The sequence below is a fragment of the Felis catus genome, chromosome B1 (assembly GCF_018350175.1).
Source record: "Felis catus isolate Fca126 chromosome B1, F.catus_Fca126_mat1.0, whole genome shotgun sequence".
NCBI classification, from domain to species: Eukaryota; Metazoa; Chordata; class Mammalia; order Carnivora; family Felidae; genus Felis; species Felis catus.
In genome coordinates, this window is record NC_058371.1 from 172,444,390 (window position 1) to 172,461,868 (window position 17,479).

The window sequence follows — 17,479 nt, forward strand, 5'->3', positions numbered from 1 at the left end:
ATGAGTTCAAGCACTTAGAAGAGTGCCAGGCATAAAGAAAGTGCCATATAAGTTTAGCTATTTTGGCTGCTTTTGAGAGCAGAGACCACACCACTCTTTCCACCCCTTACAGAACTTAATACAGTACCTATGCAGGAAGTAAGTTCTAAGTAAGTAGTTATTAAGTGAGTACAATCTAAGGCAGGAGTGTGCCAGGTATGTTAGAGGCTCAGCAAGGAGGACAGTGTGGCTGGAGCAGAGGAAGTGAGAAGATGAGATGAAATCAGAGTTTGCAAGCACCAGGTCATGCAGGCCTTGGCTGGCCATTGTGAGGACTCTGGCTTTGACTCTGGGTCAGATGGAGGACCATTGGAAAGGTCTGGGAAGAAGGCTCACTCTGGCCCCTAGTTGAGAATATTCGATAGTGGGGCAAGAGTTGAAGCAGGGAAACAAGTTAAGAGATTGCAGAAATTCAATGGAAGATGTTTGAGGCTCACACACAGCGGAACAGGACAGGTGGTGAAAAGAGGCTGGATTATGGAGATATCTGAAGATAATCCTGTAAGATTTTCTGGCAAATTAGATATGGAGGGTATGAGAAAGAGGAAGAGTAAAGACTAAGGGTTAGCCTGAAGAAAATGATGAGATGTCACCAAGGGTGGGAGGGACAGCTGTGTGTCCAAAGGGTTTTAAAGATATTAAATTTGAAGGATTTATTAGATATCTCATCAGAGATGCTGGGTAAGCAGTTGGATATAGGAGTCTACAAATTGGAAGAGATAAACATGGGAGTCGTCAGGATACAGATGACATTGCCAATCAGGAGGCCAGAGCACAAAAGTGAAGGGAGCATTCAGAGAAGACACTGAGATGTAGTAGAGTTTTCTGATTAGAAATTAAGGGACTTGGGTGCTACATTGGAACTGGGCCCAGAGAGATGGGCATGAGGAGGGAAAAAAGAGCGCACAAAGAGTGGTGGGAAAATCTCAAGACAAACTCCTTTCTATACCCGAGAAAGGGAGAAGAACATCTCTCCCTCCTCCTTCCTGTACACCTCAAGGCCTCTTTGCTTGCAGTGCTCAGAACTCAGGTTGGCCTTAACATCAAGAACAGTTAACATGTTTTGTGTGCCTACTTAAAGTGTTCTGGGCACTTTACATGTACTGACTTATGTAATTAATACTGACTCACAGATGCTCTAGTATGGTAACTGGGGTCTGAACCATGTTATGGAGAGGCTTGCAACATTTAATTAAACTGTAGTAAATGAGGGGCGCCTGGGTGGCTCAGTCGGTTAAGTGTCCGACTTTGGCCCAGGTCATGATCTCACCTCCGTGAGTTCGAGCCCCGCGTCGGGCTCTGTGCTGACAGTGCAGAGCCTGGAGCCTGTTTCAGATTCTGTGTCTCCCTCTCTCTCTCTGACCCTCCCCCATTCATGCTCTGTCTCTCTCTGTCTCAAAAATAAATAAACATTAAAAAAAAAAAATTAAAAAAAAAAAAAACTGTAGTAAATGAATTTCATGTATATAAGAACCATGCAATGAGAAAACTGCCCGTGTCTCGTCTAGTTGAGGAAATAAATCAGTGTGAGATGAAACGTGGTAACAGATTTTAGTTACTGTGAAATGTTGACAGATCATGCTACCATGCGGCAGCTACCTGGAGTGGAAAAGCTTGGATTTAGGAAAGTGAGTTATTTAAAAGGAAAAAAGGCAGTCACAAATCATAGCCAACTCTGAAAGAGGCAGCTATTATATATTTAGCTAAAGATACAAAATTAACTTGAATCTCCTTAGGCCCATTTTTCACAGTTAATAAATGACTGAGAACAGACTCATATTCATATTAAATACGAAGATCACATATAAAATCATGAACATATGACAAATGCCTGACACAAAATAATCATGCTTTGATGAATTATTTTCTTATACATCAGGTGTCAACATTTCTGGGGCCTGTAAATTACTTGGCAGGATATTCCTACAGATGAACTGGGATACAAAAAATGCCTAACTGAAGTCAAATAGACAATTTGTATGGTGAAAGTTGTTTTTTATAACTCAAAATAGTTTGTTTAGCTTTTCAAATGGATCAATAACATTACCTTTTGTCTGGAGTACTAAAAATATTAATATTAAACAGACATATATGTGAAAAAATGAAATAATTAAATATCCTCAGTTGAAAGGTACTTTCTCAAGTATTCTGTGGGTACTCTTATCTCCAGGGTTTAATTTCTTCCTTAGCAGTAAATTATAATTCTTCTGGCCACCTGGGTATAATTAAGCCTACTAGTTTCACCATTTACCAGCATGATGTTACAATAAGAATAGATCTGTTTCTTCTTGGGTATTCCGAAGGCAGATGCTAAGTGACCAGAGATTGTGGGAATCAAAGAGCCTGAACCAAGAATGTCAAACAAGGAAAGACACACTGTAGCCATATACCCTGAGGCAAATGTAATTCCCAGTGCCTACATAGGCTAACTTGGTGTTTGGAGAGAGTAAGAGGTTAGAATTAATATCTAGTTATATTCTCACCAAACAGTCACCAAATGTTTTAGTCCATCTACTGATGTGTTGATATGAACATGAGCTATTCCATGTCCACAGTTCTCAATCTGGGTGAGAAAGGGACAAATGGAAGCCATCCTATTAATGTCCTGGTGTCCACAGGCACAGGTGGACCTTAGAGAGACATTCATTCTATTTAGCCTGGGTAATTCTTAGGAGACAGTATAGATGGATCTTGAAGTTTAGCTAGATATAAGGCTTGACCAGGGGAGCCTCACTACTACACAATTTCCCTTGCAATATCAGCAAAATCTAAGGCAGTAAAATATATTACATTTATGTAAAGCATCTCAAGTATTTAGCAGTGTTTCCAGCTATAACCTACCCAGCACAGGAATCTTTCGAGATGTCTGACGATTATAAATAAGCAAATTTCCTTTAACAGTTCCAACAGCCAGGAAACTTCCAATTTTTGACCAAAGAAGGAAAGACATTTGATCCCTATAACATTAAAATATCAATTACTAAAAAAAATTCACAATCATAACCTCCAAACAGATCCTTTAAAAAGTATTTCATGAATAATTTTAATATCTACTTAGGAGCTGAAGTACAAAATTACAACTTAATGCTTTAGAACAAAAACTAAGTGCTAAAGATATTTTGGAGATGCTAGAAGGTGATCTTACTGTCAGACCTACAAATTCAGTGCAGACCTACGAATATGTAATAAATAAAAATGTAAGCCATGATGGAATCTCAAATTTCGTTAAGATGACTCATGATGAGATGGTTTAATTAGTCTAATGATAGTTGTAAATGTGGTAAAAATCTTAATGGATGAGAACACCTCATGCTTTCAAAAAGTAGGTCCAATAACACTGTATATAAAACTGGAAACATCATCAACAATTCATCACCTTAAATAAAACATATATTTTCCAACTCTGTCACTTTTTAAAGTTTTTATTTAAATTCCAATTAGTTAACCACAGTATAATATTAGTTTCAGGTGTGCAATATAGTGATTTAACACTTGAATACATGACTCAGTGCTCGTCATGACAACTGCACCCCTTAATCCCCATCACCTCTTTTGCCCATCCCTCCAGGAACCTCCCCTCTGGTAACCATCAGTTTGTTCTCTATAGTTAAGAGTTTGTTTCTTGGTTTGCCTCTCTCTCTCTCTCTCTCTCTCTCTCTCTCTCTCTCTCTCTCTCTTTTCTTGTTTTGCTTGTTTCTTAAATTCCACATATGAATGAAATAATATGGTATTTGTCTTTCTCTGACTTATTTCACTTAGCATTATATTCTCTAGCTCCATCAATGTCACTGCAAATGGCAAGGTTTCATTCTTTTTTATGGCTAAGTAATATTCCATTGTGTTTATGTATACACATAAATACATATATACCACATCTTCTTCATCCATTCATCAATCAATGGAACTAACACTGTTTCCATAATTTGGCTAAAGTAGATAATGTTGCTATAAACATCAAGGTGAACATATCCTTTCGATTTAGTGATTTTGTACTCTTTGGGTAAATACTTAGAGCAGTATGATTGAAGGATCACAAGGTAGCTCTATTTTTAACTTTTTGAGAAACCTGCATACTATTTTCCACAGTGGCTATACCAGTTTGCCTTCCTGCCAAAGTTCCCATTTCTCCACATCCTCACCAACATCTATTGTTTTTTATTTTAGCCATTCTGACAGGTATGAGGTGATATATCATTGTAGTTTTGATTTGCCTGATAAGTGACGTTGAACATCTTTTCATGTGTCTATCAGCCATCTGTATGTTTTCTGCCCATTTTTTCATTGGATTATTAGGTGTTGGATTTTATAAATGCTTTATATATTTTGGATATTAACCCTTTATTGGATGTCATTTGCAAATATCTTCTTCTATTCTATAAGTTGCCTTTAGTTTTATTGATTGTTTCCTTCATTGTGCAGAAGCTTTTTATTTTAATGTAGTCCCAAGAGTTTATTTTTTGTTTTGTTTCCCTACCCACAGGAGACATCAAGAAAGAAGTTGCAGGGTGCTTGGATGGGTCAGTTGGTTAAGTGTCGACTCTTTTTTTTTTATAAATATTTTTTTAAGTTTATTTATTTATTATTGAGAGGGAGGGAGACACAGAATCTGAAGCAGGCTCCAGGCTCTGAGCTGTCAGCACAGAGCCCAATGCAGGTCTTGAACCCACAGACCATGAAATCATGACCTGAGTGGAAGTCAGACACTTAACTGACCAAGCCACCCAGGCGCCCCTAGTATCTGACTCTTGATTTAGACTCAGGTTGTGATCTCACGGTTGTGAGATTGAGCCCCACGTTGGGCTCTGTACTGGGCGTGGAGCCTGCTTAAGATTCTCTCTCTCCTTTTCCCTCTGCCCCTCCCCCATGCACTCTCACACACACTCTCTCTCTCAAATAAAAAAAAAAAAAGGTGCAGCAGCAGATGTCAAAGAAGTTACTGCCTGTGCTGTCTTCTAGGATGCTTATGGTTTCAGGTCTCATATTTAGGTCTTTAATCCATTTTGAATTAATTTTTGCATATGGTGTAAGAAAGTTATCAAGTTTCATTCTTTTGCATGTTGCTATCCAAGTTTTCCCAACACCACTGGTTGAAGACACTGTCTTTTTCCCACTGGGCATTTTTTCCTGCTTTGTTGAAGATTAATTAATCATATAATCGTGGGTTCATTTCTGGGCTTTCAATTCTGTTCCATTGATCTATGTGTATTTTTTTGTGCCAGCACCATACTGTCTTGATGATTACAGCGTTGTAATATAGCTTGAAGTCCAGAATTGTGATGCCACCAGCTTTGCTGTTCTATTTCAAGGTTGGCTATTCAGGGTCTCTTGTGGTTCCACACGAATTTTAGGATTGTTTGTTCTAGCTCTGTGAAATTGTTGGTGGTATTTTGATACAGATTGCATTAAATGTGTAGATTCCTTTGGGGAGTATGGACATTTTAACAATATTTGTTCTTCCAATCCATGTGCATGGAATGTTCCATTTCTTTGTGTCATTTTCAATGTCTTTCTGAAGTATTCTAGTTTCCAGAGTACAGGTGTTTCATCTCTTTCCTTAGGTTTATTCCTAGGTATCTAGGATTTTGGTGCAATTGTAAATGGTATTGATTCCTTAATTTCTCTTCTACTGCTTCATTATTGGTGTACAGAAATGTGACCGATTTCTGTACATTGATTTTATATCTGGCAACTTTACTGAATTCGTGTATCATTTCTAGCAATTTTTTGGTGGAGTCTTTCAGATTTTCTACACATAGTACCTTGTCATCTGCAAATAATGGAATGTTTACTCTTTCCTTATTGATTTAAATGCCTTTTCTTTCTTTCTATTGTCTGATTTTTGTGACTAGGATTTCCAGTACTATGTTGAATAAAAGTGGTGAGAGTAGGGGCACCTGGGTAGCTCAGTTGGTTAAGTGTCCACTTCAGCTCAGGTCATGATCTCATAGTTTGTGGGTTTGAGCCCCACATCAGGCTCTGTGCTGACAGCTCAGAGCCTGGGCCCTGCTTTGGATTCTGTGTCTCCCTCCCTCTCTGCCCCTTTCCTACTCAAGCTCTGTCTCTGTCTCTCAAACATAAACATTGAAAAAATTTTTAAAAAAAGTTTGAGAGTGGATATCCTTGTCTTGCTCCCGACTTTTGGGGGAAAGGCTCTCAGTTTTTCCCCATGGAAGAGGATGTTAGCTGTGGGTTTTTCATATGTGGCCTTTATTATGAGGTATGTTTCCTCTAAGCCTACTTTGTTGAGCATTTTTATCATGAATGGATGTTGTTCTTTCTCAAATGCTTTTTCTGCATCTATTGAAACAACCATATGGTTCGTATCCCTTCTCTTATTGATGTGCTGTATCATATTGATTGATTTGCAAGTACTACCCTTGCAACCCAGGAATAGTTCCCACTTGATCATGGTGAATAATTTTTTTAATGTTTTGTTGAATTCAGTTAGCTAGTATTTTATTGAGAATTTTTGCATCCATGTTCATCAGGGATATTGGCCTATAGTTCTTTTTTAGTGGAGTCTTTATCTGGTTTTGGTATCAAAAGAATGCTGGCCTCATAGAATGAACTTAGAAATGGGTTTGGGCCCTACATCGGGCTTTGCACTGGCAGCACAGAGCCCACTCGGATTCCCTGTCTTCCTCCCTCTGCCCCTCCCTCACATTAAAAATTTTTTTGATGATCCATTGATGTAAGTGGGGTGTTAAAGTCCCCTACTATTATTATATTATTATCGATTAGTTCCTCTATATTTGCTATTAATTGTTATATATATTTGTGTGCTCCCATGCTGGGTGCACAAATATTTATAATTGTTAAATCTTATTGGATTGTCCCCTTTATTATTATATAGGGTCCTTCTTTGTCTCTTGTTACAGTCTTTGTTTTAAAGTCTAGTTTGCCTAGGGGTGCCTGGGTGTCTTAGTCAGTTAAGTGTCTGACTTCAGCTCAGGTCAGGATCTCGTGGTTCAGGAATTCAAGCCCTGCATTGGGCTCTGTGCTGACAGCTCAGATCCTGGAGTCTGCTTCGGATTCTGTTTCTCCCTCTCTCTGTCCACCCCCAGCCCCACTCACGCTGTAGCTCTATTTCTCAAAAATAAACATTAAAAATATATATATAAATAAAGTCTAGTTTGTCTGATAAAAGTATGGCTACTCTTGGCACAAAAACAGACACATAGACCAATGGAATAGAATAGAAACCCCAGAACTAGACCCACAAACGTATGGCCAACTCATCTTTGACAAAGCAGGAAAGAACATCCAATGGAAAAAAGACAGCCTCTTTAACAAATGGTGCTGGGAGAACTGGACAGCAACATGCAGAAGGTTGAAACTAGACCACTTTCTCACACCATTCACAAAAATAAACTCAAAATGGATAAAGGACCTAAATGTGAGACAGGAAACCATCAAAACCTTAGAGGAGAAAGCAGGAAAAGACCTCTCTGACCTCAGCCGTAGCACTCTCTTACTCGACACATCCCCAAAGGCAAGGGAATTAAAAGCAAAAGTGAATTACTGGGACCTTATGAAGATAAAAAGCTTCTGCACAGCAAAGGAAACAACCAACAAAACTAAAAGGCAACCAACGGAATGGGAAAAGATATTTGCAAATGACATATCGGACAAAGGGCTAGTATCCAAAATCTATAAAGAGCTCACCAAACTCCACACCCGAAAAACAAATAACCCAGTGAAGAAATGGGCAGAAAACATGAATAGACACTTCTCTAAAGAAGACATCCGGATGGCCAACAGGCACATGAAAAGATGTTCAGCATCGCTCCTTATCAGGGAAATACAAATCAAAACCACACTCAGGTATCACCTCACGCCAGTCAGAGTGGCCAAAATGAACAAATCAGGAGACTATAGATGCTGGAGAGGATGTGGAGAAACGGGAACCCTCTTGCACTGTTGGTGGGAATGCAAATTGGTGCAGCCGCTCTGGAAAGGAGTGTGGAGGTTCCTCAGAAAATTAAAAATAGACCTACCCTATGACCCAGCAATAGCACTGCTAGGGATTTATCCAAGGGATACAGGAGTACTGATGCATAGGGCCACTTGTACCCCAATGTTCATAGCAGCACTCTCAACAATAGCCAAATTATGGAAAGAGCCTAAATGTCCATCAACTTATGAATGGATAAAGAAATTGTGGTTTATATACACAATGGAATATTACGTGGCAATGAGAAAAAATGAAATATGGCCTTTTGTAGCAACGTGGATGGAACTGGAGAGTGTGATGCTAAGTGAAATAAGCCATACAGAGAAAGACAGATACCATATGGTTTCACTCTTATGTGGACCCTGAGAAACTTAACAGGAACCCATGGGGGAGGGGAAGGAAAAAAAAAAAAAAACAGGTTAGAGTGGGAGAGAGCCAAAGCATAAGAGACTCTTAAAAACTGAGAACAAACTGAGGGTTGATGGGGGGTGGGAGGGAGGAGAGGGTGGGTGATGGGTATTGAGGAGGGCACCTTTTGGGATGAGCACTGGGTGTTGTATGGAAACCAATTTGTCAATAAATTTCATATAAAAAAAAAAGTATGGCTACTCTGACTTTCTTTTGACACCCATTTGCATGATAAGTGCTTCTCCATCCCCTCACTTGCAATCTGCAGATGTGTTGAGGTCTAAAATGAGTCTCTTATATGCAGCATATAGGTGGGTCTTACTTTTTTATCCATTCTGACATCCTATGTCTTTTTTTTCTTAATGTTTATTTTGAGAGAGTGCACACATGCAAGCAGGGGAGGGGCAGAGAGGGAGAGAAGAATCCCAAGTACACTCCACGCTGTTAACATAGAGGCTGATGTGGGGCTAGATCCCACAAACTGTGAGATTATGACTTGAGCTGAAATCAAGAGTTGGATGCTTACCTGACTTAGCCACCCAGGTGCCCCATAACATACTATGTCTTTTGATTGGAGCATTTAGTCCATTTACATTCACAGTAATTTATGATACTTGTGTTATTTATTGCCATTTTATTACTTGTTTTGTAATTGTTTCTGGAGATTTTCTCTGATTCTTTCTGGTCTTTCCCTCTTTCATGTTTTGCTGATTTTCTTTAGTGATATATTTGGATTTCTTTATTCTTTGCATGTTTATTGGTGGTATTTGATATACTGTTACCATTAGGTTTGTATAAAACCTCTTTTGCAAATAGCAGTCTATATTAAGTTGATGGTTGATTAAATTTTAACCCATTCTTTTCTCCTCTCCTCCCCAAGTTTTAGGTATATGTTATTATATCTTATATCCTTTTTTTTGTGAGTTCCTTGACTGATTTTTTTACAGAAATGTTCATTTTTACTGTTTTTGTGTTTCCTGTCTTTATACTGTCACTTTTGGTTTCTCCTTTCCATTCAGAGTCCTTTTAATATTTCTCACTGGGCTGGCTTAGTTGTCACGAACTCCTTTAGTTTTGTTTGGGAAATTCTCTATCTCTCCTTCTATTTTAAATGATAGACTTGCTGGACAGAGTATTCTTGGCTGCAGATTTTTCCTGTTCAGCACTTAGCACTTTTTTTTTTTAATTTTTAAATTTTTATTTATTTTTGAAAGAGAGAGACAGAGTGCCAGTGGGGGGAGGGCAGAGAGAGTGGAAAACACAGAATCTGAAGCAGGCTCCAGGCTCTCAGCTGTCAGCACAGAGCCTGATGCAGGGCTTGAACTCCTGAACTGCAAGATCATGACCTGGGCTGAAGTTGGATGCTTACCCGACAGAGCCACCCAGGTGCTCCTCCTGTTCGGCACTTTGAAGATATCATGCGCTCGCTTCTAGCTTGCCAAATTTCTGTGAAAAATCTTCTGCTAGCCTTATGGGTTTTTCCTTGCAAGTTAAGGACTTTTGTCTTGCTGCCTTTAATATCTTTTCTTTATCATTATATTTTGCAATTTAATTACAGTATGTCTTGGATTAGGCCTGCTTTGGTTGGTTTTGATGGGAGTTCTCTGTGCCTCTGGATCTAGATGCCTGTTTCCTTCCCGAGATTAGGTAAGTTTTCAGCCATTATTTCTTCAAATACATTTTTTGCCCCTTTTTGTCTCTTTTCTTCTTCTGGGACTTCTATGATGGGAATGTTATTATATCTGATGGAGTCACTGAACTCCCCAAGTCTATTATCATGTTGTATAACTCTTCTTTCTTTTGTTCAGCTTCATTACTTTCCGTTACTTTGTCTTCTAGGTCACTAATTTGTCCCTCTCAGTCTTCCAGCCTGTTGTCCACTGCATCCAGTGTGTTTCTAATCTCATTTATCGCACTCTTCATCTGATTTTTTTTTTTTAACTCTTTTGTCTCTGTGGGATGGGTCTCACTGATGTCTTCTTTTCTCAAGCCCAGTGAGTATCCTTATGACTGTTGCTTTAAATTCTCCATCAGCCATGTTATTTATATCTATCTCACTTAGATCTCTGGCTGTGACCTTATCTTGTTCTTTTGTTTGGAATAAATTCCTTGTCTTCTCATTTTTTTCTATGTCTCTGTCTTCTTTTGTGTGCTACTAAAGCCAGTTAAGTCTCCTGCTCCTGAAACTAATGGTCTTATAAAGAAGACATCACATAGCATTTAGGGCCTGGTGCTTCAGGGAGTGCTTCCAGTGTGTGTGCATGCACTGTGCTGTTGTGTTTTGGCTGCCCTATCCTTCAGTGAGTCATCTGCAGGGCTCTGCTTGACTTCTATGCACAATGTTTGGTCCCTGATCTGATGTGGCAAGTTTTAGTCTGCTTGTGAAATGAGACCTGTCACTACTTCCACCAGAACTGAGGCCCTGCAGCACTCTCTGCTTAGGAGACATGGTGTGGGCAGAGGTTTGTGATGGTCTTCTGGGGGAGTGCCCTGCCACACTGGGACTGAGGTGTGACTGAGAAAAAGCAGTTCCACTGGAGCACAGGGGGTGCTTAATATAAGTTAGGCAGCCAGTATCCATGCTGCACTGCTTCCACAGGTGACTGTGTTTATGCTGTGGAGAGAGAAATGGCACTGACCAGCTCCTTTGTTCCTGGAGATGTATCTCCGTGAATGCTGTCTCTTGGGGACATGCTCTCAGAAGAGCAAATGATCTCCCAATTTTGTGGCCCAGTCTCTCTTCAGATTGCTGTTGACATGCTGTATGCCCCAGGTTGTTTACCTGCCTTCTCTCAAGGAGCAGGGCAGTACCCTCTAGGCTCTATCCTAGTGAAGCCTGCTGACCTTCAAAACTCCAGGCTTTAAGCCCCATTGGTTGCAAGAACTCATGAAATTCAGCCCTTCTCATTTTCCAAGCCAATGGCTTTGGGGAAATGTTCTCCTTGTGCATTCCCCTATATGCTCCTCTCTCAGTTGCCCTTCTCCATGACCACGCTCCTTCCCCTTCACAGCAGCCAGGATCCATTTCTCCACTAAACCATGTCTCCACACTTCCTATCTTTTTCAATGTGGCCTCTTCTGTCCCTTTAGTTGTAGAGTCTGTTCTGTCAGTCTTCAGGTCGATTTCTGGGGTATTTAGGATGTTTTGATAGTTATCTAGTTCTATTCATGGAACAAGGTGAGTCTAGGGTTCTCCTATTCCACTGTTATTCTCTGTCTCTCCCAACTGTCACTATCAAGGGTAGCTCACTTAGAAAGAGGTAGAAAGCACATTTGCCTACCACCAGTTCTTATGTACATTCTAGGATCTACTGGTTGAACTTTTATATAATTCTTTACTACATGGAATCGGGACTCCTTGGAAAGTAGTAGACTCCTTTCCATATATTGAGGAAAGAAATCACAATGGGTATAGAAAAGTGGTTCTGAAAATGCAATCACAGGACCAGCAGCAGCATCTGAGAACTTCAGAAATGCCACTTCTCTGATCCTACCCCAGACCTACTGAGTGAGAAACTCTGGTGCCCAACTATCTGTGTTTTAATAAGCACTCTGATGCACCTAAAGTTTGAGAACCACTGATAGGCCATTCACTGCAGAAAATAACACTGGTTTCAAGAACATTTGATACCTAGGAGACAAAAGTTCACCTAAAGTATATAAAAAGTTAGTTGTAACAATAGAAGGATGTAGTAAATGTGTAGTTAAAAAAATTACTTCTGGGGGCACCTGGGTGGCTCAGTTGGTTGTGCATCCAACTCTTGATTTTGGTTCAGGTCATGATCTCAGGGTATGTGAATTTGAGCCCTGAATCAGACTCTGCACTGACAGTGAGGAGCCTGCTTGGGATTCTCTCTCTCCCTCTCTCTCTATTCCTACCCTGCTCATGCTGTCTCTCTCTCTAAAAAAATAAATAAACTTAAAATTGTTTTCTTTAATTACTTCTAATAAGAAGTACTAATATACCAGGCTGCTGGGTTTCATGTATTAAGCATATATTTTTAAAAGATCAATATGCATGTTTCTCTTAATGTTTAAGCAGGCATGACAGCTGTGAGAATGTCTCTCAGATCTCCAGCTATGGAAAGTGTAACTGACCAGTGTCCCCAGATGCTTGGCACTGGAATCCATCACCTCAATCTGCTGGGGCCCACGCTCTCCCACAGGCTGCTTCCAGAGAGTAACTGAGTGGACACGGATACTGTTGAGGCCCATTCCCAGGAGACACAGGATTTCTCTGATGGGTTACTTTGGCTTAAAGTCTCCCCAGAGGCCTAGCTGAACTTTCTTAGAACTGAGCTGCAGTCTAAGACATTTCTACCTAACCTTTCTTCCTTCCCTCTCCACTTCACAAGGGTCAGATATGCACTGTGGTCTGGTGGCTCTTCTAACCTGCCCCCTCAAGGTTCCCCCACAGTTATTTCTTATAATAAATCTCATACACTCAATCCTCTTTGGGAGTCTGCTTTTTATAAAACGTGAACAGAAAGAATTGTGAGCAAGCTAAATAGTACCTTTAGACATTAAATATTAACTCATATTTAATTGGTTCCACCTTAATGATAATTACAATAACATCTACCATTCACTCAGTTCTTGGTTTCATGCCCAGGCATGACACACAATTAAACCTCACAACTCTGAGATGATATGAGGAAATGGATCTGTGGGAAGATAGACAGCAGAGGAACATACACCAGTCTGAAACACTGGAAATTATGCTTTTTTCTTCAGGAGAGAATGTGGTCTCACTGATGCTGAATTTGGTTCAAGAACCAGTACTTGATGTTTATAAATATTCTCTTGAATGGAAGAACAGAAAGTACTTCAAATCTTTTGAAAAGTGATGCATACCCCAAGTGTAAAAGGACAGAGCAAGAAATGTTAAGACTTCATAATGGGCAGACAATACCAACTGTGAATGCACACCTCATGAGTCAATTTTGAGGGAAAGGAAAACTATGCTAAGGTTACCTTTGGTCTTGTTCTGCATGGCCACCTTTCTTCCTCTGGGTTATTATTATCCTTGGTAAATTGGAAATTTATAGTCTTATCTTATAGTGTGTGTGTGGCCAACCTGCATGCCACATGACACCATGAGGCAGATATTATTACTATACCCGTTCCATATAAAAGAAGAACTTGGGATTTAGAGAGAGGTTAAGCAACTTGTTCAAGGTTGAGCTACTAAGTTTTGGTTGTAAATAAAATTTGTTTTTCTATATGTCAAAATGGTTTCTATTTTAGCACAGACCTGTAATTCATTCTGTTTTCCAAATGTATTTTCCATTTGGGAACTGTCCCACCTTTCATCCCACTCTTCACCTGGTGGGATTTTCAATCCCATGGCACTGTGTACCCTACTCAGGGACCTTTTGAGTAACTGAGTGGACAGGGTGATGTGATGGGATATGCTCTTCTCTTTGGCATAACTTGCTGTGAATATGATATAAGTCAATAGCTGGCAGTAGCCATGGAAACAGTCTGATTTAGAATAAGTCAATACAGAGAAAGGAAGAGCTAAGAGCTAGAGTCTTGATTGCATCACTAGAACCCCTAGATCCAGCCATGCCTGCGGCCAATCCTATCTCCAGATTTTTCAGATATTTTGTCTCATCTTTGTACATTTTAGTCTGTTCCATAGAAAGCAACTTCTTAAGAAGCTATTTATATTTTACAATTATAACAGTTTTACTCTAATTGGGCAAAATCAATAGAATTATATGTAACAATAAAAAATAAATGAACTTTCATAATAACTCACAAATACATTTTTATAATGATAGCAGTAAGTATTGTTGGTATCAAACCTACAAATAATCATATTTCTTTCTTTTTTTTTTATTTTGAGAGAGAGAGGGTGCGCGCGCATGCATGCGCATGAGCTGGGGAAGAGCAGAGAGAGGGAGACAGAATCTCAAGCAGGCTCTGTGCCATCAGCACAAAGCCTGACATAGGGCTCAAACCCATGAACCATGAGATCATGATCTGAGCTGAAACCAAGAGTTGGACACCCAGGTGCCTCCAAATAATCATATTTCTAAGTGAAGATTTAAAATAAAAAAGTTATTCTTACCTCATACCACTGTCTAACTGGCTGGTTTTATTTGTGTTGGCATCCCATAGATAAATGCAACTAGATTTCTCTGCAATCACTGCTAGGATATCTCCATCTTTATCCCAATCCATAGCAACACAGTTACTTTTAAAAAAGAAAGCAAAATATCACTATACATTTTCTTACAGCAAGGGAAAGAAATTTAAAAATCTATTTGTGATTTTTATTTATAGCAAGACCAATGTACTTTGAATAGGTCATAAACTTTCTAAAGTGAGAAATACAATTCACTATTCACTGCATAGATTACACTAAGTTAAAATTTTTGTTGTTGTTGAGAGGATGGGAAGAATTTAAATTCTATTTTAAATATAATTTATATATACTACATTAAATATAATTACACATAGTAAGTTAGCGGATTTTTCTTAGATTCTATAAAGAACCTGGCCTTTTGGTAAGACAAACTCATCAAGTACCTCTACAAAGAAATCACATCTGGAATCAAGAGGTAATTTGTATGACCAAATGTCAAAAGGTCACTTCAGATTTACAGAGAAAGAGAAGGTACTGATAAAAAATGAAGTTATATCTACACAAATTGGGTATAAAACAGATCAAGGTTGGGTAGATGTGGGATTGCAAATAATGGAAAAACTGGATTTTGAAGTGGTAAGAAATGTTATTTTCATTTTATATTATAACAGAATAAGAGTGATTTGATTAAAATGACAAAAGTTATAAATAGGAAATGCTTTTTTAAAAACGTTACAATTGAAAATTATTCTGAAGTGTTTATCATAATTCAAAAACTTCCTTGAGAATTAACTTTTTCTTCTCTGATTTTCATTTTGAGACTCTGCTCTTGGATATCGGCTAAGCCATACTCAGTTTTATAGTTAAGACAATTATTTCAATCACTTTATTCTTCAAAATTAATTTTCTCTAATATTTTCAGAGATTAGGGGAGTTTGGAAGAGGGAAGCTTTCAAATTTTTGATAAAATCATCTAACAAAGGCAATACATAAAGCTATTTTATTTATCTGCAGATCCTCTGTCAGTCGAATTTAACTAGGATAAATACAGCAAAATAATTCAGAGGTAAAAAAAAATATATATAGCTAACATATAACCAATAGAGGTCACAGAGATCATGCAAAAACCCCATACAATTTACTCAAAGAAGGTCCTTACTAAGTGCCTTTTTGTTTTTAGACATAATTACAACTATTTTGACTTCTGTTTTCCATAATATAGAAAACAAAAGCAACAGTTAAGAGGTGATGGGAAACACCAAAATGGTGGCATCAGGTGAGTGGGGCAGAGAAGGAGGTGGGAAAGGCTGTCAGAGACCAACGGAAGTAAAACAACCTTTGCAAAGATGGTGGCAGTAAACCACAGAAAACAGACATGAATTTAAAAAGCATGGCAGCATAAGACCATTTAGATGAGGAACTCTACACACCTTAATAACCATTGAGACTATCAATAAAATAATACAGGTAATTTACAAAGAATCATCAAAAATGCTTAAGTTATATTTTGTGTAATCTAGAATGATTTCCTGAAAACAGAATGTCTTTGTCATTTAAAAAGTATGTGGAAAGTAACTATTTTCCAACAATTTGTGAAATGCTATAGGGATGTGGATATATCTTCTCTGCCTATACACACACACACACACACACACAGGCTTATTTATAATTAAATAAGTATTCTTCCATATAGACTCATTTATAATTATACTTTAAGGCTTCCCTCTGAATGTATGGAGGTTATAAATATCAACTCTATCTGTTTACATGTTTTACTAACAACTTATGTATAAAAAAATCTCTTTGCAATAAAAAAAGCAAAAGAGGAGATACAGATTATATATATGTGGTAAAATTCTATTTGATTATAGTTTTAAGGCAATACTGTTTTTATCTTTTAGGAAACAAAGCTTGAAAAAGTTTTTGACCCACCTCTGTACTTACCCAGGTAAGTTAATTTCACTTCTTTTCTGACCATGGCGATCAAAGATTTTCACAATATGATCAGCTCTAAAAGCAATTAGAACACAAAAATATAATCTGTTTCTTTTTATTTATATACATTAAAAAAATTAAGCTGCCATTCAAGTGATTTCAGTGATCTCTCATGACAGTTTCATAATTTGTACCTACAAAGTTATTATCAGGGAAAAGACTTTATGAACTGTGATTTTTTTTTAGGTTTATTTATTTATTTTTGAGAGAGAGTGAGAGAGAGAGAGCAGGGGAAGGACAGAGAGAGAGGAGAGACAGACAATCCCAAGCAGGCTCCACACCATCAGTGCAGAGCCCAAAGTCGGGCTCAAACTCACAAACTAGGAGATCATGACCTGAGCCAAAACCCAAAAGTCTGATGCTTAACCAACTGAGCCATCCAGGCACCCCTGAACTGTGATGTTAATGAAGATGAATGTATTACTTTTCCCACTGTACAACCACCATACTAGAACTTCTACTAAACAAATGGTGTGGTAATACAGGCATACAAGCATCTGAAGTCAGGATGATTTACTTAAAGCATTCATTGATTTCTTACCCTGTTACTGCAAGGTAGTTTCCTGATGTTTTTTGCCAGGTGAATTGTATTGCTGTGCCAAGCCAAGTCTTTTCTATCAGTGAGAAAACACGCTAAAAAGGCAAACACAATTTTTATATTTTCAAAACATACAATTAAGGGTTGGTCAAAGACACCAAAACACGATCATGAAAACAGTAGAATTCAGGATGGTAAAGGCTTATTGTTAGAACTTATCCAGAAAAAGTCAATAATATAACAAACAAAATGACTAATCAGATCAACCAACCAATCAAAAAATTTCCACAATTTGGCTGTTAAAGTATGGACCTTAGTACACACAGGAAAGCAGTTATAAAATTTGGTTTTAAATGTTTTGAATATTAATTTCATGAAAATTATAATTTTAATGTTTTATATGTTAAAGAGTAAAATAACTTAAACTTGAATTTAGCTAATAATCAGTGGC

The 17,479-nt window shown here is 38.3% G+C and overlaps 1 protein-coding gene across 3 annotated transcripts in view; it reads right to left on the bottom strand.

Moving 5' to 3' along the window:
- The window catches only part of WDR19 (WD repeat domain 19), a 113,948-nt gene that overhangs the window by 94,386 nt on the left and 2,083 nt on the right, over positions 1–17,479 (bottom strand). For all 3 annotated transcript variants that reach the window (XM_006931161.4, XM_003985437.5, XM_019829627.3), the window contains exons 2-5: positions 17,032–17,123; positions 16,440–16,505; positions 14,478–14,603; positions 2,881–2,996 (exon numbers count right to left, since the gene is read on the bottom strand). In XM_006931161.4, the coding sequence (XP_006931223.1) occupies positions 2,881–2,996; positions 14,478–14,603; positions 16,440–16,505; positions 17,032–17,123 (400 nt within the window). The remainder of the gene's footprint in view (positions 1–2,880; positions 2,997–14,477; positions 14,604–16,439; positions 16,506–17,031; positions 17,124–17,479) is intronic.